This window comes from Homarus americanus, unplaced genomic scaffold (assembly GCF_018991925.1).
Source record: "Homarus americanus isolate GMGI-L3 unplaced genomic scaffold, GMGI_Hamer_2.0 scaffold24523, whole genome shotgun sequence".
Lineage (NCBI taxonomy): Eukaryota > Metazoa > Arthropoda > Malacostraca > Decapoda > Nephropidae > Homarus > Homarus americanus.
This window is the reverse complement of record NW_024744357.1, coordinates 1,171,369-1,194,088: the sequence shown is the minus strand read 5'-3', so window position 1 is coordinate 1,194,088 and position 22,720 is coordinate 1,171,369. Positions and strand designations below refer to the sequence as shown.

At 38.4% G+C, this 22,720-nt stretch overlaps 7 protein-coding genes across 8 annotated transcripts; 3 read left to right on the top strand and 4 right to left on the bottom strand.

Moving 5' to 3' along the window:
- Positions 1–1,146, bottom strand: LOC121877803 (cuticle protein 19.8-like). The gene is made up of 3 exons (XM_042383680.1): positions 1,128–1,146; positions 745–816; positions 1–584 (listed from the first exon to the last, which is right to left on the bottom strand). Exons 1-3 carry the CDS (start codon positions 1,137–1,139, stop codon positions 312–314), a joined length of 357 nt encoding a protein of 118 aa, XP_042239614.1. The 5' UTR covers positions 1,140–1,146; the 3' UTR covers positions 1–311.
- A 4,724-nt stretch (positions 1,147–5,870) lies between these two features.
- LOC121877779 (cuticle protein 19.8-like) lies at positions 5,871–7,023 on the bottom strand. Its single transcript, XM_042383640.1, has 3 exons — positions 6,995–7,023; positions 6,613–6,684; positions 5,871–6,452 (listed from the first exon to the last, which is right to left on the bottom strand). The coding sequence occupies exons 1-3, from the start codon at positions 7,004–7,006 to the stop codon at positions 6,180–6,182; spliced, it is 357 nt and encodes a 118-aa protein (XP_042239574.1). The 5' UTR covers positions 7,007–7,023; the 3' UTR covers positions 5,871–6,179.
- Positions 7,024–8,609: 1,586 nt separating this feature from the next.
- LOC121877844 (cuticle protein 19.8-like) lies at positions 8,610–9,468 on the top strand. 2 transcript variants are annotated; one of them, XM_042383737.1, is made up of 3 exons: positions 8,610–8,631; positions 8,910–8,990; positions 9,127–9,468. In XM_042383737.1, exons 1-3 carry the CDS (start codon positions 8,620–8,622, stop codon positions 9,397–9,399), a joined length of 366 nt encoding a protein of 121 aa, XP_042239671.1. In that variant the 5' UTR covers positions 8,610–8,619; the 3' UTR covers positions 9,400–9,468. The 2 variants fall into 2 exon arrangements, with proteins under 2 accessions (XP_042239671.1, XP_042239672.1); XM_042383738.1 differs by having other exon boundaries at positions 8,613–8,631; positions 8,922–8,990.
- Positions 9,469–11,483: 2,015 nt separating this feature from the next.
- Positions 11,484–11,955, bottom strand: LOC121877749 (cuticle protein 18.6-like). The gene is made up of 2 exons (XM_042383606.1): positions 11,860–11,955; positions 11,484–11,699 (listed from the first exon to the last, which is right to left on the bottom strand). The coding sequence occupies exons 1-2, from the start codon at positions 11,953–11,955 to the stop codon at positions 11,484–11,486; spliced, it is 312 nt and encodes a 103-aa protein (XP_042239540.1).
- A 1,706-nt stretch (positions 11,956–13,661) lies between these two features.
- LOC121877805 (cuticle protein 19.8-like) lies at positions 13,662–14,650 on the top strand. The gene is made up of 3 exons (XM_042383682.1): positions 13,662–13,699; positions 14,065–14,136; positions 14,297–14,650. The coding sequence occupies exons 1-3, from the start codon at positions 13,688–13,690 to the stop codon at positions 14,567–14,569; spliced, it is 357 nt and encodes a 118-aa protein (XP_042239616.1). The 5' UTR covers positions 13,662–13,687; the 3' UTR covers positions 14,570–14,650.
- Positions 14,651–20,003: 5,353 nt separating this feature from the next.
- Positions 20,004–20,881, bottom strand: LOC121877836 (cuticle protein 19.8-like). Its single transcript, XM_042383724.1, has 3 exons — positions 20,840–20,881; positions 20,516–20,584; positions 20,004–20,374 (listed from the first exon to the last, which is right to left on the bottom strand). Exons 1-3 carry the CDS (start codon positions 20,849–20,851, stop codon positions 20,102–20,104), a joined length of 354 nt encoding a protein of 117 aa, XP_042239658.1. The 5' UTR covers positions 20,852–20,881; the 3' UTR covers positions 20,004–20,101.
- Positions 20,882–21,531: 650 nt separating this feature from the next.
- Positions 21,532–22,526, top strand: LOC121877788 (cuticle protein 19.8-like). The gene is made up of 3 exons (XM_042383652.1): positions 21,532–21,570; positions 21,927–21,998; positions 22,142–22,526. Exons 1-3 carry the CDS (start codon positions 21,559–21,561, stop codon positions 22,412–22,414), a joined length of 357 nt encoding a protein of 118 aa, XP_042239586.1. The 5' UTR covers positions 21,532–21,558; the 3' UTR covers positions 22,415–22,526.
- Positions 22,527–22,720: the final 194 nt, after the last annotated feature.

The window sequence follows — 22,720 nt, the reverse complement described above, 5'->3', positions numbered from 1 at the left end:
TGAAAAATAATTCTTCATTTAATTTGAATCCATCTATAAGCATTCGTGTATGTATGTTAATTGTATTTACATTGCAAAGCCAAAGGTTCAGAATACAGAGCATCAATTCAATTCGCCATATAGAGAAAGAAGAGCTTGCCTGCAGGAGTTGTATGATAATCGTACCTGCAGTTGGATGATTATACTGTACATAATTCTAAGCTTCAAAGAAGGAAGTTAATACAGTTTTGTATTGGCATCTTTACTGTAATATCTTGACTCCACTAAATGCTAAAATATGACAAACATTTTAAATATCCCAGTTCGTCAGACTAGCCATAGCTAGGTTCAGGTTGGTAGGAGGGTGAGGGCCCATAGGAGGGTGAAGGCTGGTAGGCGGGGTACTGGGCCTCGCCCTCATACTCAACTTGAGCTACGAAGCCAGAGTCGCCATTGACGTAATAATTTACTCTCTCGAGACGACCGTCGGGAAGCTGAACGTAATAGTTGCCCTCAGTGTTGTAGCCGTCACGTGATTCTTGGTGACCGAAGTCGTTGCCGTTGTAGTCTTTCACGGCGTAGTTGAAGTCGTACCTGGGAGGATCCTGGAACAAGACGACAGTGGTTCATTCTCTTACGTACCAACACTATGCCACTCGCAACACAATGTTAAACCACGCATGCCAAAGTCTACTTGTGTGATTATTTGGTTTCATCAACACCAACACTTACTCCGGCATACTTAGGAAACACGTGTAAACTCACCACTGGGCTAGGGGGAACATAATCAGGTCTGGCCAGGGTGACGACCACAAGGGCGGCCAATACGATAATTTGCTGTTGAGAGAATATGGGTATTAGTTAGCATAATGTTGTAATATAGATCAATGGTAAGAACCATTACAAAATATTATAAATCTAAACGTAACGTGATGCGCTCCCATTCGGTGTTATACATCTTTACACCATAATGACGCTCATCACTAATTAACCAATTTATGATTAATTTATTTCTTGTTTATATAAACCTAAAAAAAAACACCGGTCATCTCGGCAAGTTGTGGTCAGGTGCAGGAAATAAGTTTTGATGTTGCTGTCAGGAGGTTGACCCTCAAGTGAGTGTCACACCTCACCACAGTTGTGTGTACCTTCTGAGCCATGTTGGGAGGAGCTGTGATGCCTACTGGCGGGAACAAAGGTTTTTATACTGCTGTTGCGGCCTTCTTGTTGCCTCACACCTCAGACAATTGATAAAAAAGTCTCAGTAACCTATTTTTCATGGTCTGTATGAAAGACATCATTGAACTTTATGACCGTGATAACACTCTTATGTAACTGTGGTGAGGAGAAGCAAGGGTTCTCCCTCATATTAAAAAACTATGTAAATGTTATTATTTTCGTTTAATCGATCCAGCACAATACGTTTTAGGCGAAGGTGTATCGACCTAGAAATTTCCTAACTCGAGCAGACTTTATATTAATATTTTTTTTTAGTACATAAAGAGGCACTGTGGTCGGTATAGCACTCGACCAAATGCACTTCCTCATTCACAACTAAGTGGACTGGGAGACCCTAGGAGTGAACCAGTGACCCTCAGGAGTAATGTATCCTGACCTAAGTCGGTTAAAATATCAGAAGGCGAAACATCGTAAGCAATACATCCGGTACTTCAACGTCCTTTACATACAGTAAATAAACATCAGGAGCCGAAACATCCAATGACACGACAATGAAAATCACCCAAACCACAAGAATTTACCTCGTGACTGCTTCGTTTTGCTGTCACGAACATCTTCACTGGGACTCAAGACGGACATGAATGGTGGAGGTCCAACAATATGGCAATAGAAACAAGTGGCAAAACACTACGAAAATAGGGAACTAAAACCTAGTTGACTTAAAAATACTGTATTTGACACTGGATATTTTCTTTGTGATTTTCAATGCTAATTAGGAATAATTTGTTTCCATTTTCAGTTATTATCAGATATTACCGCAAGTAATAGTGTTCTTAACATATTCATAGTCTCTTATAGCAAATTTCATTGTAGTGAAAAATTTTCAATCCTCATTTAGGCAATACGTTGGGAAAAACGATAATACTCGTCTAAATAGTAATAGAATTTTGTACATGTATATATACATGTACGTAGAGCAGGATAGCTTCAAACATAGGTTGGATGGATATATGAGCAATTGGGGTTGGGTGTAAATGGGACTGCCCAGTACGGGCCAATAGGAACCGCTGCAGTTTCCTCCGTTCATATATATATATATATATATATATATATATATATATATATATATATATATATATATATATATATATATATATATATATATATATATATATATATATATATATATATATATATTTATATATACATATACTTTCCCTCACCCTAGCAAACTAGTTAGCATAACATAACCAAACAGCCTAGCAAGGACCAATAGGTCTGTATATAATGTGTGTGTGCACGAGCTAAAATGACCTAGTATATTTTACTAATGTCTCATTGTCCATGGGTTTTCTTACAGTTTGGCTGTGAGTTTTCTATTTTGTCTACCTGCTAGTTCAACAGGACTGCTAACCATCCTCCCAGCAACTCATATACCATCCCAGACCCACAGCCTATATGTATGGTGCAAGACCGCAGTCCAATACATACAAGTCAGGCAGTCAAGCGTTGGTTTGAGGCGCACCCGCAGATTATTCTATTGGACTCTCCCCCCCCCCCCTAAAGGAGCCGATTGTAATCCAATAGAAAATCAATGGGCGCATATGGTTGTTGAATGGGATGTTGAGGAGAAAACGAGTGAGGCAGTGAGGAGACACGCACATAATGTGTGGGAGGGAATAAGGAGGAGGCCGAACATCTGCAGCAATCTGGTAGATTCCATGCCCACCAGATTACATGAAGTTATAGCAGCAGAGGGAGGTTGGACACGGAATTAACCTGTGGTCAAGAATTAAATCTCCGCCCACGACAGTGCCTTGTAGGTGGTGGCGGGGGAGTTAGCTCTCTGGTGTAACCTCGTTGGGGCCACATAGACTTCGTTTCCTAACTCTCGGGAATTTGTCCAGGTATTTTACTATGTGGTTTTACATCACTTCGCATAAGTATGCTTACAAAATCTATGCATTAATATGCACAACTCTTGGGAATCTGTCCAGACATTAAATATATGTTATATACTACAATAATCACATATATATGAGTCAAATGTTTATGCATTAAAAATGTGAAATTTTTTGGGGGGTTTCAATTAACCAATAGTCAAGCCTACAAAACAATCTTGATGCTCTAAGTGCATGTATGTGTTAAATAACGAGTAACTGATCCACATTATTTTGGGAAATTAAAAAAATGAAAAGCAAGCACTTAGCCATATGGATATAGTTACACGGAAGACGGGAAATAAGGATGAACCATGGTTTTGATGGAAACAATGTGCTCTGGGACGATGCTCACAATGACGAATGGCAGAAACCTCTTTATGAAACATCTTGCCTACTAAGGGTGAAGCTTAATGTTACAGAACACACACACACACACACACAGTGTATGTTTGTGTGACGCGTTGTCTGACTTGGGGTGGCATTGAGCCAGTGCCGGATTTAGACCTGTGGAGGCCCATGGGCAGCTTCTTTGTGGAGGCCCCCCTCATTATAACTACCCAAGAGGGTGGGGTGGCGAGTGAAGCGAGCCTAAACATCTGGAAGTTCTAAGGGGCGCTGTAAGCCCCCCGGAAATTTTTTTTTTATTTGAACACTTCTTTGGAGAATTTTGAAGCCATATGCAGTTATATTGAGGAAATTAGAACATTGAGAAATTTTTAATTAACTGTATAGTTATTGATAGTGTACAAATTCCCAACACACACAAACACACACACAAAAGTGAGACATGACTGGAGACGTGATGGAATAGATAAACATGAATTTTAAAGAATGAAAATATAAATAATCCAAATGAATAAACATATAAATAAAATATTGTAATATGTGGAGGCCCCCAGATTGTGGAGGGCCCTGGGCAGCTGCCCACTTTGCCCACTCCTGAATCCGGCCCTGCTTTGAGCGAACCATACACTTGATATTACAATTTTTGTATCCTTCCTGTACATGATTTGCAACAATAACTGTAGAGTAAAAGTTGCAATATTATACTAATAACACTGTCATGTATTGATACTATGACTAGTTACCAAGATACAGAGCACGATGAACATAACATGATAATGATAGTGAAGCCTGGAAGGGTTCATATCATAATTTGTGTGTTCGTGAGTATGTCGCCCCGTGAGAGTTAACGTGGGCCTCCATGTGCCCAGGTGGGATGGTCAAAGTATTACACTATAAGTGTGTCAAATGGGGAGTGACTGATCCACATGTAATTTAAGGTTTTTGAAATATGTAGTTAAATTAAACACGATTTTTCATATAGTTACGAGAATGATGGGAAATAAAAGATATAGATGGGGTGTGGTGGAATCATCGTGGTCTGGCCACAAGCGCTGCAAACGACATGTGGATTCACTGGGTGGTTTGGAAGTGTTTATTTCCATTCATACTTTCGTAACTACAACCTATGGTAATTTTATCTTCTTGTTCATATATAATGAAGATAATGCAGAGTATAAAATGCCATATACAATATTTATACATAATATCATCTATAGAGCCGTACTATGACTGTGTTGTTCATGCGTGTGTTGCTTCGTGATAGTTAGAGTGGGCCCCCGTCCAGAAAGGATACTGTACTAACCACCAGCACCGACCCAGGTGGGCTAGAGAATTTGGTTTCCGAGTGTACAAAGGTACTGGGTCAGATAAAAAAAAAAAAAAAAAGAGAGTAAATCAATAATTACTGTAGTTCTATTTTCTGGTGTATCCCGGCACTGACGGAACAAAGACATGAACTTACTCCTTCCCGGGCCGGCGGAAGTTGTTTGGACACTCTTCCTAGTCCCCTTGGTCCCTGTTCACCTAGCAGCAAAGTAGGTACCTGCTGTAAATCGGAAGTTGCGAATTCGTATTCAGGGACAAGTTGTTGGAGCTTCCAATAACTTGCTTAGACATAAACTATTGACTCTTCAGGCTTCTACGCCCGCGACTCTTCAGGTTTCTACGCCCTCGACTCTTCAGGCTTCTAAGCATTCTACTCTTCAGGCTTCTACGCCCTTAACTCATGAGATATAAGGCAAGCATGAATTTAGCATGCTTCCCTGTTAGGCGCTGTAAACGCTTCTGCGCTTCACCTTACACAAGGATGTAAGGTGCCCAATAAAAAAAAAGAAAAAAAAAGAAAACTTACTCCAAATCTTATGGATCAACTTGAGACTCTACATCGCTTGACAGAATTCAAAATACACTAATAGGGATTATTACCAAATTTAAGGTATCCAAATATTTATTACGTTTATCAAAACTGACAGAGATTAACATACAACATAAGTGGTGGATAATTCCCTCACCTTTTAAACATAGCTTACGGCTGAAGCTCTTTTGATACTCATACAATAATCTTTTATGGAAGGCAGTTTCTGAAAATGAAATTGACGTTTAATTATTTCTTCATAATGTAGTTATTGTTATTGATTTGTCAAGATAATCTAGCTTGGTCACTTTTGTGGGGGACAACTGACTCTACCAACTCAGTCAAGGATACAAAGGCTACTATAACAGCAATACGGGAAGTGAACATAATTATGTGAATGAATAAACAATGAATGTTGGGAATGCATTTGTGTTAAGTGTACACACAAGACACAGTCATCATATCTCTCACATGACATTGAATTATCACTAAATACGAGGCGACATCACAGCGGAATTGCCTTTTTCTGTGACAAGGAACAAACATAAGGGGAAAACGATTACCAAATGAAAAATAATTCTTCATTTAATTTGAATCCATCTATAAGCATTCGTGTATGAATGTTAATTGTATTTACATTGCAAAGCCAAAGGTTCAGAATACAGAGCATCAATTCAATTCGCCATATGGAGAAAGAAGAGCTTGCCTGCAGGAGTTGTATGATAATCGTACCTGCAGTTGGATGATTATACTGTACATAATTCTAAGCTTCAAAGAGGGAAGTTAATACAGTTTTCTATTGGCATCTTTACTGTAATATCTTGACTCCACTAAACGCTAAAATATGACAAACATTTTAAATATCCCAGTTCGTCAGACTAGCCATAGCTAGGTTCAGGTTGGTAGGAGGGTGAGGGCCCATAGGAGGGTGAAGGCTGGTAGGCGGGGTACTGGGCCTCGCCCTCATACTCAACTTGAGCTACGAAGCCAGAGTCGCCGTTGACGTAATAATTTACTCTCTCGAGACGACCGTCGGGAAGCTGAACGTAATAGTTGCCCTCAGTGTTGTAGCCGTCACGTGATTCTTGGTGACCGAAGTCGTTGCCGTTGTAGTCTTTCACGGCGTAGTTGAAGTCGTACCTGGGAGGATCCTGGAACAAGACGACAGTGGTTCATTCTCTTACGTACCAACACTATGCCACTCGCAAAACAATGTTAAACCACGCATGCCAAAGTCTACTTGTGTGATTATTTGGTTTCATCAACACCAACACTTACTCCGGCATACTTAGGAAACACGTGTAAACTCACCACTGGGCTGGGGGGAACATAATCAGGTCTGGCCAGGGTGACGACCACAAGGGCGGCCAATACGATAATTTGCTGTTGAGAGAATGTGGGTATTAGTTAGCATAATGTTGTAATATAGATCAATGGTAAGAACCATTACAAAACATTATAAATCTAAACGTAACGTGAGGCGCTCCCATTCAGCGTTATACATCTTTACACCATAATGACGCTCATCACTAACTAACCAATTTATGATTAATTTATTTCTTGTTTATATAACCCTAAAAAGAACACCGGTCATCTCGGCAAGTTGTGGTCAGGTGCAGGAAATACGTTTTGATGTTGCTGTCAGGAGGTTGACCCTCAAGTGAGTGTCACACCTCACCACAGTTGTGTGTACCTTCTGAGCCATGTTGGGAGGAGCTGTGATGCCTGCTGGCGGGAACAAAGGTTTTTATACTGCTGTTGCGGCCTTCTTGTTGCCTCACACCTCAGACAATTGATAAAAAAGTCTCAGTAACCTATTTTTCATGGTCTGTATGAAAGACATCATTGAACTTTATGACCGTGATAACACTCTTATGTAACTGTGGTGAAGAGAAGCAAGGGTTCTCCCTCATATTAAAAAACGATGTAAATGTTATTATTTTCGTTTAATCGATCCAGCACAGTACGTTTTAGGCGATGGTGTATCGACCTAGAAATTTCCTAACTCGAGCAGACTTTATATTAATATTTTTTTTTAGTACATAAAGAGGCACTGTGGTCGGTATAGCACGCGACCAAATGCACTTCCTCATTCACAACTAAGTGGACTGGGAGACCCTAGGAGTGAGCCAGTGACCCTCAGGAGTAATGTATCCTGACCTAAGTCGGTTAAAATATCAGAAGGCGAAACATCGTAAGCAATACATCCGGTACTTCAACGTCCTTTACATACAGTAAATAAACATCAGGAGCCGAAACATCCAATGACACGACAATGAAAATCACCCAAACCACAAGAATTTACCTCGTGACTGCTTCGTTTTGCTGTCACGAACATCTTCACTGGGACTCAAGACGGACATGAATGGTGGAGGTCCAACAATATGGCAATAGAAACAAGTGGCAAAACACTACGAAAATAGGGAACTAAAAACTAATTGACTGAAAAATACTGTATTTGACACTGGATATTTTCTTTGTGATTTTCAATGCTAATTAGGAATAATTTGTTTCCATTTTCAGTTATTATCAGATATTACCGCAAGTAATAGTGTTCTTAACATATTCATAGTCTCTTATAGCAAATTTCATTGCAGTGAAAAATTTTCAATCCTCATTTAGGCAATATGTTGGGAAAAACGATAATACTCGTCTAAACAGTAATAGAATTTTGTACATGTATATATACATGTACGTAGAGCGAGGGGGCGACATGATAGAGGTGTATAAATGGAAGTCAGGGTTAAACAAAGGGGACATTACAAAGGTACTTAAACTATCCAACCAGGAGCGAACTCGTAACAAAGGTTTTAAATTAGACAAATTTAGATTTCGGCGCGAAATAGGTAAACACTGATTTGGAAACATTAATGGATGAATGGAACAAGTTACCAAATATTAACATTAACTCGAATACGCTGGATAGCTTCAAACATAGGTTGGATGCATATATGAGCAATTGGGGTTGGGTGTAAATTGGACTACCCAGTATGGGCCAATAGGCCCGCTGCAGTTTCCTCCATTCTTATGTTCTTATCTTGAGCACACACAAAATCTTTTGTATATTATTGTATTATTAATGTATTTGAACTGTAATCACACATAATTAAAGAATATTTATATTGTTGTACCTTTATTGACGTTGATAAACTAGTAGTGTTTCTCACGCGTCAAGTAGCGCGCACTTGACAACCAAATAACTGTGAATGTTCCGACGTGATTTCCTTGGTTCAGAAGTTGAGTTACGTAAACTTGGAGGGTGACAACGAGGTATATAAGGCAGCAGCAGTAAGGTAGAGCATTAGTCATACTCACAGCATGACTTACAAGGTACAGTTTAACTTGTGTGTTTTTGTGTCTCCCAAAATTGAACTGGAACGAATACTGTATAGAATAGATAGTTGGTCTTGTGGTATAAAACTGTTGTTTACTTAATGAAATAACTTGAACACTCGAGCATATTATTCATAGTATTGTCTCTGGTTATGTTTGTGATATAGAATAATATATCAAGATTAAAGGCATCGTAAAAATATCGTCTGTCTAATGTAAAAAATGGAGATATGATACGAGGTTTTTGTTTGTCCTTAACATGATTTATATAATAGTCTTTCCGTCAGGTACTGTTCTTCGCCGCCCTCGTGGCCGCCACCTTCGCCAGTCCTCAGTATGGCAACCCCAGCCCAGTGGTAAGTTCAAGCCGTTTTTTTCTTATCTTCGGAGTTGATGATCATAATTTAAAATAACCAGACGTGTGGTACAGTTTTGTGGAAATACTAAATATTTCGTTTACAAAGACGGTAAAGTAATGGCATCTTGTTCCAGGATCCTCCCAGGTACGACTTCAACTACGTCGTGAATGACTACAACGGCAACGACTTCGGTCACCAAGAATCTCGTGACGGCTACGACACCCAGGGCAACTATTACGTTCAGCTTCCCGACGGTCGTCTTGAGAGAGTAAATTACTACGTCAACGGCGACTCTGGCTTCGTAGCTCAAGTTGAGTATGAGGGCGAGGCCCAGTACCCCGCCTACCAGCCCTCACCCTCATATGGGCCCTCACCATCTTACCAGCCTGAACCCAGCTATGGCTAGTCTGTTGAATTATGTTGTACATTTTACTTATTTTAACTGTAATTATAATGCCATAAAGAACAATGCTTATGAAGTATTTTTTTTCCCTTTTCATGTATTTAATTGAAAAATTGCCCGGCGAAAATATTTTGGGGGGATTTTGTATTCACTTGAATTTTAGAGTCATTCATGCCGGTGTGAATAATCAATCGAGAGAGGGAGATTGTTTTCTAGTGAAACATAAAAGTTAATGATAATATTATACCATTCGAATTAGTTATAATGTACAGTATATACAGTAAGTAATCTATGTGCTTAAGTATAAAAACTTACACGAACTATTAAGAACCTTTACGATATCCACCCCTTTATTGAGATGAACAAATATCACAATATCTATGAAACGTCAGAATACTGGCCGTGTCACACCTCTCCCCCTCTTACGTCACAACAAAGTCACTGGGTTGCTGGCTGAAGTTCAGGTAAATGACATTGCAATAAATTTCACTTGAGGAAATTTTTACAATACTCTTAAGCATTCCTTTATTTGTTGTTGTTTTTGTATACGTTTCTTGTTCTTTCTAATAACTTGTGTATTTTGTATTTAAGTTATAGTTTAGTTTATGACATCATCTTATTTGAACTGATGATTAAACATCCTAACGCTTATTAGAGGGGGTTAGGTTAGGTTAGGTTAGGTTAGGCTAGGTTAGGTTAGCATTAAGGTGTTTAATCATTAGGTGAAACAAGCTGGGGTGTCTAATCTTCATGATATCCATGACATATTTAAGGTATTTAACTTACTGTTAATTAAGAATGGTAATGCTGTTCTAAGGAAGACACGCGTCTGAGCTTCATATTACTCACACATCCTAAAGTTTGATGAAAAGTAAGACACCAGATAACGCTATAGAAGTCACCAGAGAGGACGGGTCTCTTGGCTCACGAAAGGGAAGACATTTATTCTGGGTCACTTTGATGTTGAGTAAGAAAGTGGATGGAAATAGTTTCGACAGGATTAAAAAAGAATAAGTGAACTCGAATTTATTAATTATCATTGGTGGATTTCTTTATCATTAAATAAACAGATTTTAGTCATAAGTGAATGACTTGGTATTGCTGTTTTTATACAGTATAATGACAATGTCTAAAATCTCACAGGAGTTTTTGTAAACGTGTTTTATTGAAATCTCTGAACTTTGAAATTTAAAAGAATTTGAAAGTATTGGGGAAAAAATCATCAAGACTTTTAAGCTGTTCTGTACAAGTGATAACTGATAATTCTTTAATGTGCGAAGAGAAAACATAACAAACAGGGGTTTAAGAGATCGTCAACCTCAACTTGAAATTGATTGTGAAAATAGGCCTTCTGTCTCTTAATGTGATGAAACTTTTTGCAAACTGTATTTTAAAACTTTGAGGAAACCTAAGAACAACCTGGAAGTTGAAGTTGCATAAATAGCGGGAACCTGACACTCACAGTCACGGTGGGTCGTGCTCAATATACCCGCAAAGTTTGTGTTGTATATCGGGAGAAAAAACACCACTGACCAAAAACTTGAAATGTGAAAAGTTTTGACTTGGACAATTAAGTAATAAAAAAGAAAATAGCAAGGAAGGAGTTGTTGGCAGGTGCTAGAAATAAACCAATGTGTTTAATAGTGTATTGTAAACAAGAGTAAGAGTAGCGAGTAGAACATCCGAGTCATTATGTCTATATGCAATGAAGTTTGCACTCAATTGTCATCAACAGATCATTAACATTACTTTAAGACAGTAATATTGATTATAATCTCTTAACGAGTAAGTATTCATGAATCGTTGCTATAACCTAAAAAACACACTGTTTTTAAAGGTCCGGATACTTATTTACCTTCTATATGACTGTTTGGCTGGTGTTACATGATAATTGTAACACAGTTTGATATATAAATAGAATTGAAAGTCTTTCACGAGGAAGTTTCATAAAAGGAACTTAAAATAATGTCATCTACTTTTATTGTAATATCTTAACTCTAATAAAATTAAGATATATGACCAACATTTGGAATAATCCAGTTCGTCTGACTAGCCATAGCTGGGTTCAGGCTGGTAAGGGGTGAGGGCTAGTAGGCGGGGTAGTGGGCCTCGCCCTCATACTCAACTTGAGCTATGAAGCCAGAGTCGCCGTTGACGTAATAATTTACTCTCTCGAGACGACCGTCGGGAAGCTGAACGTAATAGTTGCCCTGGGTGTTGTAGCCGTCACGTGATTCTTGGTGACCGAAGTCGTTACTGTTGTAGTCTTTTACGGCGTAGTTGAAGTCGTACCTGGGAGGATCCTTGAACAAGACTACAGTGGTTCATTTTCTTACGTAACAACTCTGTGCCACCAATCAAATTTTTGAGCCAAAATGCACACATAAATCTACATCACTTGTGTGATTTTGTGACTTTCTCGACATTTACATAAACTTGAAAATTAAACGTGTGATAACTGACCACTGGGCCGAGTCGGCCATACACTGGGCTGGCCAGGGTGGCAGCCACAAGGGCGGCGAAGAACAGAACCTGGCGGAGAATAAGTTGCTCGGACATAATTTGCGGGAGAAAGAAATGGCAATGCATTTTCAATTTAAGACAATAGCATCTTTCTTTTGAATATATATATATATATATATATATATATATATATATATATATATATATATATATATATATATATATATATATATATATATATATATATTTAAGTATATTCCTGTCGATTAAACACTGACATATAAAGATAAAGACTGATGATGTGGACGCTGGAGTAAGTAGCGGACAAGTTAGTACACGAAGAGGACTACATCATGAAATAATTAGTTAAGTTTTGTGGGATATAAACACAGAAGGTGAATTGTACCATGTACAGTAAGTCATTTGAGGAGAGTAACAGCGATGCTCAACTTTAGTGATGCTGCCTTCTATACCTCACCGACGACTTCCCAAGTTTATGTAACTCAACTTTTGATTTAAAAAATTCACGCTGGAACGTTTATTAATTACTAGGTGTAAATGGTGTGGAACAGAGCAACGCATAACGCTTGAGAAACACTCATTTGTTATCAATGTCAAGGAAACAATGAAACCTTGGTCACGTAGAGAGCGACAGGAATTTTCTGCAATGTTGTTTGTTTACAGTTCAGTTACATTACTGATATCCAAATGGTTTTTTTATTATAACGGTCATGATAAACGCAAATTTTCAAAATATATAAAGCGATGAGAATTACAGTCAATCTTTATTTGAGAAAAGTAAATAAACGTACAGAGATAAGTCTGGAGGATGGACAGGTCGGTTCCTCCTCTCATATTGCTTGAACAATGAAAGAGAAATATTCACCACGAACGAATTGTACAATTTTAAGACCGTTTCTAAAATCATTTGTATTTGATGATAATCGTAAGGGCCTAAAAATTAAAATAAATTACGCCTGATTAACACAAAATATCCACAAACGAGTATCTGAAGTTAGATACAGAACACGGAATAAGTAATGTCAAGTCAAATGTCATTCCGTGCATGTAGTTTACACTGTTTTATTTTGGCGTCATCTTGCTGCACTGTATTCCTTCACCCAGGTCCGCTAAGTCTCATTGGAGGTGTTCGTGACAGAAGAAACCTCGAGGTAAATTCTTGTGGTTTTCAGGATTTTCGCGGTTGTGTCATTGGAAGCTTCAGCCTAGGATGTTTAAGTGAAGGACGTTGAAGTATCGGATGTCTTTATTTACGGCCTTTTAGATCTGAACGTTTCGCCCTAGTTAAGTTAGGCCAGGAAACGTTCACACGCAAACGCTATAGACTAAACCGACCTGCAGTGGATCGTATTATTTTAAAATTTCCGAACCAGATGCATGTGCCTGACTAATTCTACGACGGGCATATTTTCCATCCGTTATGACATGTTTGTGGTCAGTTCACCGAAATCACGGACAAGACGGAAGAGATGTTTCTTTCATGATCAAATTAGAAAATAAAATTTGTTAACATTTCATAGTTTCAAGACTTCTCGATATGTATTGAAACTTGATTTTCCAATTTCTCATAATTGTTAGTAACTATATTAACATTTATATAGTTTATATCAGGAGTGAACCTAGCCTCTCAACAGTGTTACATAAGAGTGTGATCACACTCAAAAAGTTCATTCTTTTCTTTTGCCCAGGTTAAAAAATCATTTCTAGCTGATTTTTCAATTGCCAAAGGTGTGATGCAACATGAAGGGCGCGACTGCAGTATAAAAGCGTTTGTTCCCGTCAGCAGGCACCACAGCTCCATTCCACCATGGCCCAGAAGGTACTGTACACACAGTTTAAGTGGTGAGGTGCGACACACACTTGAGGGTCAACCTATTGACAGCAGCGATACACCTTGTATTCTCGACATAACTATAAGGCTTTTCTAGATGATCGAAGTATTCTGAACCGTAATAGAATAAAAAAATATGAAAAAAGTAACGAGTTAATAAAATTATAATTTTGTCAAAACTTAAAACAACAAAAACAATTTGCTTATAGGTTTGAGTTTAGTGCCAAAGAGAAATGTGCATATAACTAGCACAAAAAACTTTTTGTTAGGTTCAGATTTTTACATTTTCATAATATCTCTCCGGCGGTGCTTTTACAACATTATGCTAACTAATACCCATATTCTCTCAACAGCAAATTATCGTTTTGGCCGCCCTTGTGGTCGTCACCCTGGCCAGACCTGATTATGTTCCCCCCAGCCCAGTGGTGAGTTTACATGTGTTTCCTAAGTATGCCGGAGTAAGTGTTGGTGTTGATGAAACCAAATAATCACACAAGTAGACTTTTGCATGCGTGGTTTAACATTGTGTTGCGAGTGGCATAGTGTTGGTACGTAAGAAAATGAACCACTGTCGTGTTGTTCCAGGATCCTCCCAGGTACGACTTCAACTACGCTGTGAATGACTACAACGGCAACGACTTCGGTCACCAAGAATCACGTGATGGCTACAACACTGAGGGCAACTATTACGTTCAGCTTCCCGACGGTCGTCTCGAGAGAGTAAATTACTACGTCAACGGTGACTCTGGCTTCGTAGCTCAAGTTCAATTTGATGGCGAGGCCCAGTACCCCGCCTACCAGCCCTCACCCTCGTATGGACCCTCACCCTCCTACCAGCCTGAGCCCAGCTATGGCTAGTCTGACGAATAGGAATGTTTGAAATATGAGTCATATGTTAGCATTTAGTGGAGTCCTTACAATAAAGATACCAATGGAAAACTGTATTAACTTACCTCTTTGAAACTTTGTTATGCGAAACTTTAAATTATGAATAATAATTCACCTGTACGATTTCCACGTAACACCACGCCAGGCGGTTATAAATATTCTTGAAAAATGTGTAGATAAATACCTATAATGCAATAAATAGCTAGATAGACTTTTTAATCATCCAATGTGATCTTTTTGAGGTAAGACAATTATTGCACTCATGCACACATTTGATTTACGTTACGTAATTTAAACTCAATGATTTATTTATTACATTTCCTGCCAGTGTTTCTCTCCTTTCTGTTTCACGTAATGTAAATTTCTTCACGCGTAGTTTAATTTTTTTTTTTTTGTTACAAGGTACTGAACAAAATTAACTCTGCCGGAACTTAGAGCATGACGCCACTCTGTAAGTGTTATTGCTGTCAGGTAAAATATCTAGTTTCCTAGACTTGAGGCGTTTTTTTTTTATTCTAGGTCTTGTCTATTCTTTTTTTTTTTCAGTTCAGCAAATATAATTCTCCTCATTCAGAGATAAACTGCCCAGTTTAACAAGACTTCTCTAGATGAGGCTTATTATTATATCTTAGGTACAGGTAGATTATTTTTACTCTTCACATAAAAAAGTCCAGTAAACACACGCTACAACCTTGATACAGGACAACTATATATCCAGTTCTTGACCAGATTTTTTAGTTATTACGAATCTCAAAGTCTGTTCTAAGTTGTGCAAACCTAAATATAATTAATTTTTCCCAGCTTCCCGGTAAAGTGGTAACCCTGGTGTGTTGTGTCCGTGCAGATTAAGATGATCTTGAAAACCAACAAACACACACATGTTTAAAGAGATGAATTACAAAAGTTCGACAACAGTTTATATAAAGATGAATAATATATTATGGATAACAGTGATGTTCTCTTTCGTGTCAATGACAGATAATTATTGTTTGAAATAACAGAAAATTTGGTGATCTCTGATGATGAAAGTCTCTATAAATGCAATTATAATTTGTTAGTGACTTCTCGATGTTTTAGCTGAGACATCATTAACTTAAGTTCATGAATAATAAAAAGACAAATTGATACTGGGAACATTGGATTATTTAAACAAACAGATACAATGTGTATGAAAATACAATAGGTTATTCGGAAAAAGTTCTGATGAAATCTATGACAGTCTTTGTGTCAGAAACACAATCCCACATCATTAAGTTATGGCTAACATCTGTTTATTGCTAAAGTTAAAGGAAAATATATGAATGTTAATGAAGCAATTGGACTGATGAACAATTTGAATTAGATTTTCAAAACAATTTAATCTTTGATCTATTTCAATATGATAACTGAACCTCACGTCCAAGCCTGAGAGGAATGGGTACAGCTCCCTAGTGGCTGTAGCTTCACGTGGGCTGCCTTAATGATCGTGAAACTTAGGGACGTGTTATTTATGTGAAGATAACACGAATATGTCTTCTTATAAACAACTTAATGATTTATCCTTTCATGTAAATTTAAAGTCTTCCCAGATGCTTCAAAGATCATCCTAAATATTTGGGAGAAAATCGTACCTGAGTTCCTGAAAATTTACAAAGAAATTACAGATTCGTTGAGCAAAAGTTCTTTTTTTTATGAAAGATTATTGCCATGTCATCGATAGAATTTCAGCCATGACTAATTTATTGTGAGGTAAGAGGGAGGTGAATGTTTTCAACCCTCAAGAGAGTACAGAATTAAATAACATAAGAACATAAGAAAGTGGGATACTGCAGGAGGCCGACTGGCCCATGCAGGCAGAGATCCCTTTCACACCCATCCCAGCACTTCCATGTGCCTATCCAACTTCGTCTTAAAGCCTCCTTTAGCGTCCCTGGGATCCTACCATATAGCACTCGGTAGCCTATTCCACATATCCACAACTCTATTACCAAACCAGTGCTTGCCTCATATATCCTTTTTCTGAATCGGAATTTATCTAATTTAAAGCCATTTGTTCTAGTTATTTCCGTTATTACTGAGCTTTTAGAACATCTTCCATTTTACCCTTGTTAATCCTGACTTACCCCACTTGTACACCCTCATCATATCTCCCTAAGAAACTCTACGCCTCTCTAATGAATGTGCTTCCGCTTTTCAGTCTTTCTTCATATGGAAGGTTTCTAATATTATGGATCATTTTGCTGGCCTCTTCTTTGTACTCTCTCCCAAAGAATCTATGTCCATTCTATAATAAGGACACCAGAACTGAACCGCATAATCCATGTGTGGCCTTACCAATGCTAGTAAAGTTTCAAGATAACGTCAGCAGTTCTTAGTTACTCACAGACCCAGATATGAACCGCAATCCTTGCTTGGCTCGGTTATAACGCCGCTAATACATTGTTTTCAGGTTTCAGTCGTTACAATAAATACACTCCAGATCTTTTTTCACAAACTGAGTTTTCTATTTCGTGTTACCTAGTTTATGTACTTAACGTTTGTATCGTCTTCCCATCTGTAGTACCTTGCATTTATCAGTATTAAAATTCATTTGCCAGTTTACGACCACTCATGTAAGGTATCTAGATCTCTTTGAAGGTGTTCAAAGTCACCGGTTCGAATTTATCACTCTCCCCATTTTGGTATCATCTGCAAATTTACTAATCCTACTAGTTATGCTTCAAATCACATCATTAATGAATATAACAAACAGCAGAGGCCTAATATGATCCCCGGGGAACTCCGCTTTTGACCGCACCTCAGTCTGACTTAATCCATTTATGCTGACTCTTCGTTTCACTAAAGTTAACCATGACCTAATCCATTTTAATACTGATCCAATTTATTCCATGTGTCACCTTCCTTATCAATCTCATGAGGATTCTGAATAACGCTTACTAAAACTCCAAATAAATTATATCATATGACTTATCATTATTCAACAAGCTCTTGCTGTTGCTACTTCTTATAAAAAAGCTACAATTTGTAGAGACAAGAACGTCCTGTGAACCCCGTTGAGAAGAATGAATTGCTGAATGTTTGCTGCGGCTTCTGATTTGTAGCAATAATTGACTCTAGCAACTTGCCTAAGTAGATGACGTGAGACCAATGTACGGTAATTTGATGCTAACATTTATCAATTTTTTGAAAATCGAACCACATTTGCAAAAGTTTCAAGCTTCTGGCACTTAGGCCCGATTCCTAATGACTTATTAAATAAAACTGCTAATGGATTACTCAACTCATCTCTACATTCTTTAATATTCTAGCATATACCCTGCCTGGACCAGGCGATTTATGAGGGCTTCAGTTTGTTAATACTTTACGCATATCGCAAGTAAGTTACAGTAATATTGATATTCATCAAATGGTTTTCATACTGTCGTTATATACCTTATGAACTTCTGAAACTTGTGCTAGGTTTTCATTTGTGAACACGGAGCGAAAAATGACTATTTAACGTATCACACATTTCTAACTCATCATCAGTCATTTCTCCCGTCGTAGTTTTAAGGACCTATTGCATTCTAACCTTTGATTTATACAGTTGATAAAAAGCCGTAGTTATTTTTTTCGATCTGTTTCATACCTTGATTTCATATAAATTTCTCTTTGCTTTCCTAATTTCTGTTTTTACCTGTCTTGTTAGGTTCCTGATAGTAACCAAGTAAGGGATTTTCCGCCTTTCTTAACTTTTCTATATATACTCTTTTCTTTTTCCCTAGAAGATCTAAGAGTCTATTATTCATCCATTTTGGTTGGTTCCGTATCGATCTGAATTTTCTTTTAGGGATGTGTTTATTTTGGGCATTATTGATTGTCGCAATAAATTGTTCATAAGTAGCTGCTAAATTAAATTCGGGGTTATCCCGTCCTAAGTTGACAGTTTCCTGAGGTGTGGGGGGGATTAATCTTTTGACCATAGGGTCATCCCTTAGGTCTCTCCTTAAGCTACCGTAATTAGCCTTCCTAAAATCCGGGATCAAGGCCGAATTTTCCTTCTTCCTGCTATCCCATATTATGTTAAAATATATGGCTTTATGATCACTGTTTCCTAGTTCGTCTACAATCCCAACATCTTTTACTAGATTTTCATTATTACTGAGAACTAAATCGAGGATATTATTTCCTCTAGTGGGCGAGTTTATGAATTGATATAAAAAACTATCTTGTACTACTTCTAGAAAATCTTCAGATTCATTATCGCTAAGTTGATTTTTCCAATCTATGCCTGAAAAGTTGAAATCGCCTAGAATACATACATTGTTTCTATCAGATGCCTTCTTTATTTCCTCCCATAGCAATTTACCATCGTTCCTACTCAAATTAGGTGGTCTATATATAACACCAATGACTACGGATTCACTGCCCTCACCAATCTCTACCCAAATACTTTCATTGTCGCTATTTGTTTTAATGTTTGATTTATTGCAGCTTTTTAATGACACCCTGATATACACTGCTACACCGCCACCTCTCCTTCCTACTCTGTCAGATTTAAATAGGTTATATCCTGGAATATGAAATTCTGCTAAAAAATGCTTGCTGTTTGAATTTATCCATGTTTCCGTTATTGCAATTATATCTATGTTCTCTTTACTAACAATGGCCCTGAGCTGGTCCATTTTGTTACACAGGCTTCTACTATTAGTATAATAAACACTCAATATATTTCTTCCGTTTCTATCTGTTTTACATTTATTACTTTGATGTTTGTTATTATGACGAACTATATTTTCAGCATTATCTACTTCTGTTTCACTACTTCCCAGGACCTGCTTGTTTTTTGACTCCCATTTTCCCCGACCCCTCTCTACTGGCGAAACCCCCCCTTCGGAGTGACAATTTCACGCTCCAGGGATGCAGACAACGTCTTTACCCCCTCACGAGACAAGTGTACTCCGTCGCGACAGTACAGGTAGTCGTTGCCATAAAATCGTTGCCAGTCATCAATGAATGCCCAACCATTGTTTGCACAATGTTTTTCCAGTCGGCAATTAATAGCAATTGCCCTGGACAGCCATTCACGACCAACCCCTCTTCTAGGCAAGACACCACATACTATCGGGATCCCTCCCCTATCTCTAATCTTCCCCAGCGCCTCCCTATACCTCTTGAAAAGTTCCTCACTCCTAACCTTACCTATGTCGTTTCCTCCCACACTAAGACTCGTTCTTATGAAGTTTTAGATATTCCAAAACTATGACGAGTTCCTCAAAGTGCCAATACGTAATACCTGTGGAATATTTAGCGTTATATTACCAATTTTAAAGATTTAATCTAAGCATCAACCCTACTGATCCACTACTATGGGACCTGATTAATCTATCTCTCTTTCAGCAACATTCACGACGTATTCAGTAAAATGAGGTGATTATGAATGACATTTTAAGATAATTATATCTTTATTCTATCATAATGATTACATTTCGCTTAGTAAAAGTATATTTTTGTTCAAATTAGTCTACTTCCCAGTTCGTCAGACTAGCCATAGCTGGGTTCAGGCTGGTAAGATGGTGATGGCCCATATGAAGGTGAGGGCTGGTAGGCGGGGTACTGGGCCTCGCCCTCATACTCAACTTGAGCTACGAAGCCAGAGTCGCCGTTGACGTAGTAATTTACTCTCTCGAGACGACCGTCGGGAAGTTGAACGTAATAGTTGCCCTGGGTGTTGTAGCCGTCACGAGATTCTTGGTGACCGAAGTCGTTGCCGTTGAAATCTTTCACGGCGTAGTTGAAGTCGTACCTGGGAGGATCCTAGAACAAAACGCCAGTGGTTCACTTTACCAATCCCATAATAACACTGCACATAGCATTATGACCAATGACCGGTATGACTATGTGAGTTTCTCAGCGTTATGACAAACTTGGGAATGAAATAAACATGTATGAACTCACCACTGGGCCGGGCCGCCCATACTCAGGGCTGGCCAGGGTGAGGGCCACGAGGGCGGCGAGGAACAGTACCTGGTGGAGAATGAATTAGTCAAATAAACTATGAAGGAAACAGAGAAAAACTTAGTATAATTTCAGTGAATGATAAAGAATATTTTCTTCCAAGCTCTTGATATTGAAATATACAATTACACACATTACTGTTAAAACATCTACTGTTGTTGATATTCATTTTAAACGGAGGAAGATTAGTACCTTAAGATCAATATATCATGAAACATTTATTCTAGTTTTCCAAGACGCAAAAACACAAAATGTAAAATGTACCTTACAAGTCATATCGGGAGAGTGACAGTGATGCTCGACCTCAGTGATGCTGTTTTATATACCTCGTCTTCGACCTCCAGATTTACGTAACTCAAGTCTTGAACCAAGAAAATCATGCTGGAACATTCATTGTCTTTTATTTGTCATCGGTGTGGAAGTGAACAGTGCATGACTCGGGAGAAACATTCCCTTGTTGTCAATGTCAGGGGAAGACCCAACCCTCAATGATATTCAGAGCGTGTAATATAAAGTTCGATGTGTAGAATGAGCTGAAATACAGTAATTTTTCGGTTAAAACGTCCAGGGTTGCCGCGTCCTACAGCTAGTACAGCCCCCCGTAAGGCATGACTTGTCAGTGGTCGCAACACCGTCATCACGCTCAGCACTGGAAAGATGTATATAGTAACCAGCTACGCTACTTTGTCACCATCAAATCATAAGATATATTATTTATTCATCTCTTAAGTAATTTCGCGGATGAAAACCAATGTTTACATATTTCTTCCTTTGTACCAGTGACGACCCTGGCCTTTCAATACGTTATTATTACATAAGAATGTAATCAGACACAGAGCTCATTGTTCCCGATCACGAAAGTTAAAACTAATATATCTTACTGAATGATTTTTTACTTGTCTCAGGTGTGATGCAGCATGAAGGCCGGAGCTGCAGTATAAAAACCATCGTTCCCGCCAGCAGACATCACAGCTCCACCGAACATGGCGCAGAAGGTACACACAACTGTGGTGAGGTGTGACACTCACTTGAGGGTCAACCTCCTGAGAGCAGGGACATAGATTGTGTCCAATACCTGGTCATAATTTGGTTGGCATAACTTGTCTCGTTTGTCACAAAAAAGGGAGTAAGGGCAGAAAAGAGCACAATCCATGACTATATTTCCTCTCCATGCTAAGGATCATTATAGTAGCGGATGTGTCTCATCTGTGGATATTTTGGGCGTAGGGAACATAATTGACAGGAAGAGCTTTATGACAAGGCATCAAATATTTTACATCTACCTGTATATAATATTTCTTCATATTACACTATTTCTCATAAATAATAACCACTTTGATTTTCTCGTCAGCAAATCATCGTGTTGGCCGCCCTTGTGGCTGTCACCCTGGCCAACCCAGCTTATGTTAACCCCGGCCCAGTGGTGAGTACACGTCTTATTGTATAATTGACTGAATATTAATATTAATGCATCCAAATGGTCCATATATGAAGGGAAAATTTTGGGGTATCCAATACAATATGGTACAGGAACAGCGTTTTGAGTCAACTGCCGCTTTGTTCCAGGATCCTCCCAGGTACGACTTCAACTACGCCGTGAAGGACTTCAACGGCAACGACTTCGGTCACCAAGAATCTCGTGATGGCTACAACACTCAGGGCAACTATTACGTTCAGCTTCCCGACGGTCGTCTCGAGAGAGTAAATTATTACGTCAACGGCGACTCTGGCTTCGTAGCTCAAGTTGAGTATGAAGGCGAGGCCCAGTACCCCGCCTACCAGCCCTCACCCTCATATGGGCCCTCACCATCTTACCAACCTGAGCCCAGCTATGGCTAGTGTGACGAACATTATAACCAGTTTTACTTTACTAAATATTTATAAGGTTTTAATGAAGGCATTTTATACATTTTTGTGGTGACCATATTTTGAAATAAAGTTAATGGTGCAATATGTCTGACTTAATTATACCATCTAAAGTTGTTAGTCACACTTGGTTTGTTTATCTTGGTCTGCAAAATTGTCATATATGTTTATAGTTATATATGACTTATGGGGACACGTCAAGGATTTACAGTTGTCCCGATAATTGGTATGGGACTTGTGTGTAAAAAAAAAAAAAAAAAATATATATATATATAAATA

What these genes read in the sequence shown, in the direction of transcription:
- LOC121877779 (XM_042383640.1), bottom strand. An exon ending in ATGTTCCCCCCAGCCCAGTG is followed by an intron (nt 6,453 to 6,612) that starts GTGAGTTTACAC and finishes GTCTTGTTCCAG; the next exon opens with GATCCTCCCAGGTACGACTT.
- LOC121877803 (XM_042383680.1), bottom strand. An exon ending in ATGTTCCCCCTAGCCCAGTG is followed by an intron (nt 585 to 744) that starts GTGAGTTTACAC and finishes GTCTTGTTCCAG; the next exon opens with GATCCTCCCAGGTACGACTT.
- LOC121877805 (XM_042383682.1), top strand. An exon ending in ATGTTCCCCCCAGCCCAGTG is followed by an intron (nt 14,137 to 14,296) that starts GTGAGTTTACAT and finishes GTGTTGTTCCAG; the next exon opens with GATCCTCCCAGGTACGACTT.
- LOC121877749 (XM_042383606.1), bottom strand. Translation starts at nt 11,955, where the DNA reads ATGTCCGAGCAACTTATTCTCCGCCAGGTTCTGTTCTTCGCCGCCCTT. An exon ending in ATGGCCGACTCGGCCCAGTG is followed by an intron (nt 11,700 to 11,859) that starts GTCAGTTATCAC and finishes GTCTTGTTCAAG; the next exon opens with GATCCTCCCAGGTACGACTT.
- LOC121877788 (XM_042383652.1), top strand. An exon ending in ATGTTAACCCCGGCCCAGTG is followed by an intron (nt 21,999 to 22,141) that starts GTGAGTACACGT and finishes GCTTTGTTCCAG; the next exon opens with GATCCTCCCAGGTACGACTT.
- LOC121877844 (XM_042383737.1), top strand. An exon ending in ATGGCAACCCCAGCCCAGTG is followed by an intron (nt 8,991 to 9,126) that starts GTAAGTTCAAGC and finishes ATCTTGTTCCAG; the next exon opens with GATCCTCCCAGGTACGACTT.
- LOC121877836 (XM_042383724.1), bottom strand. An exon ending in ATGGGCGGCCCGGCCCAGTG is followed by an intron (nt 20,375 to 20,515) that starts GTGAGTTCATAC and finishes GTTTTGTTCTAG; the next exon opens with GATCCTCCCAGGTACGACTT.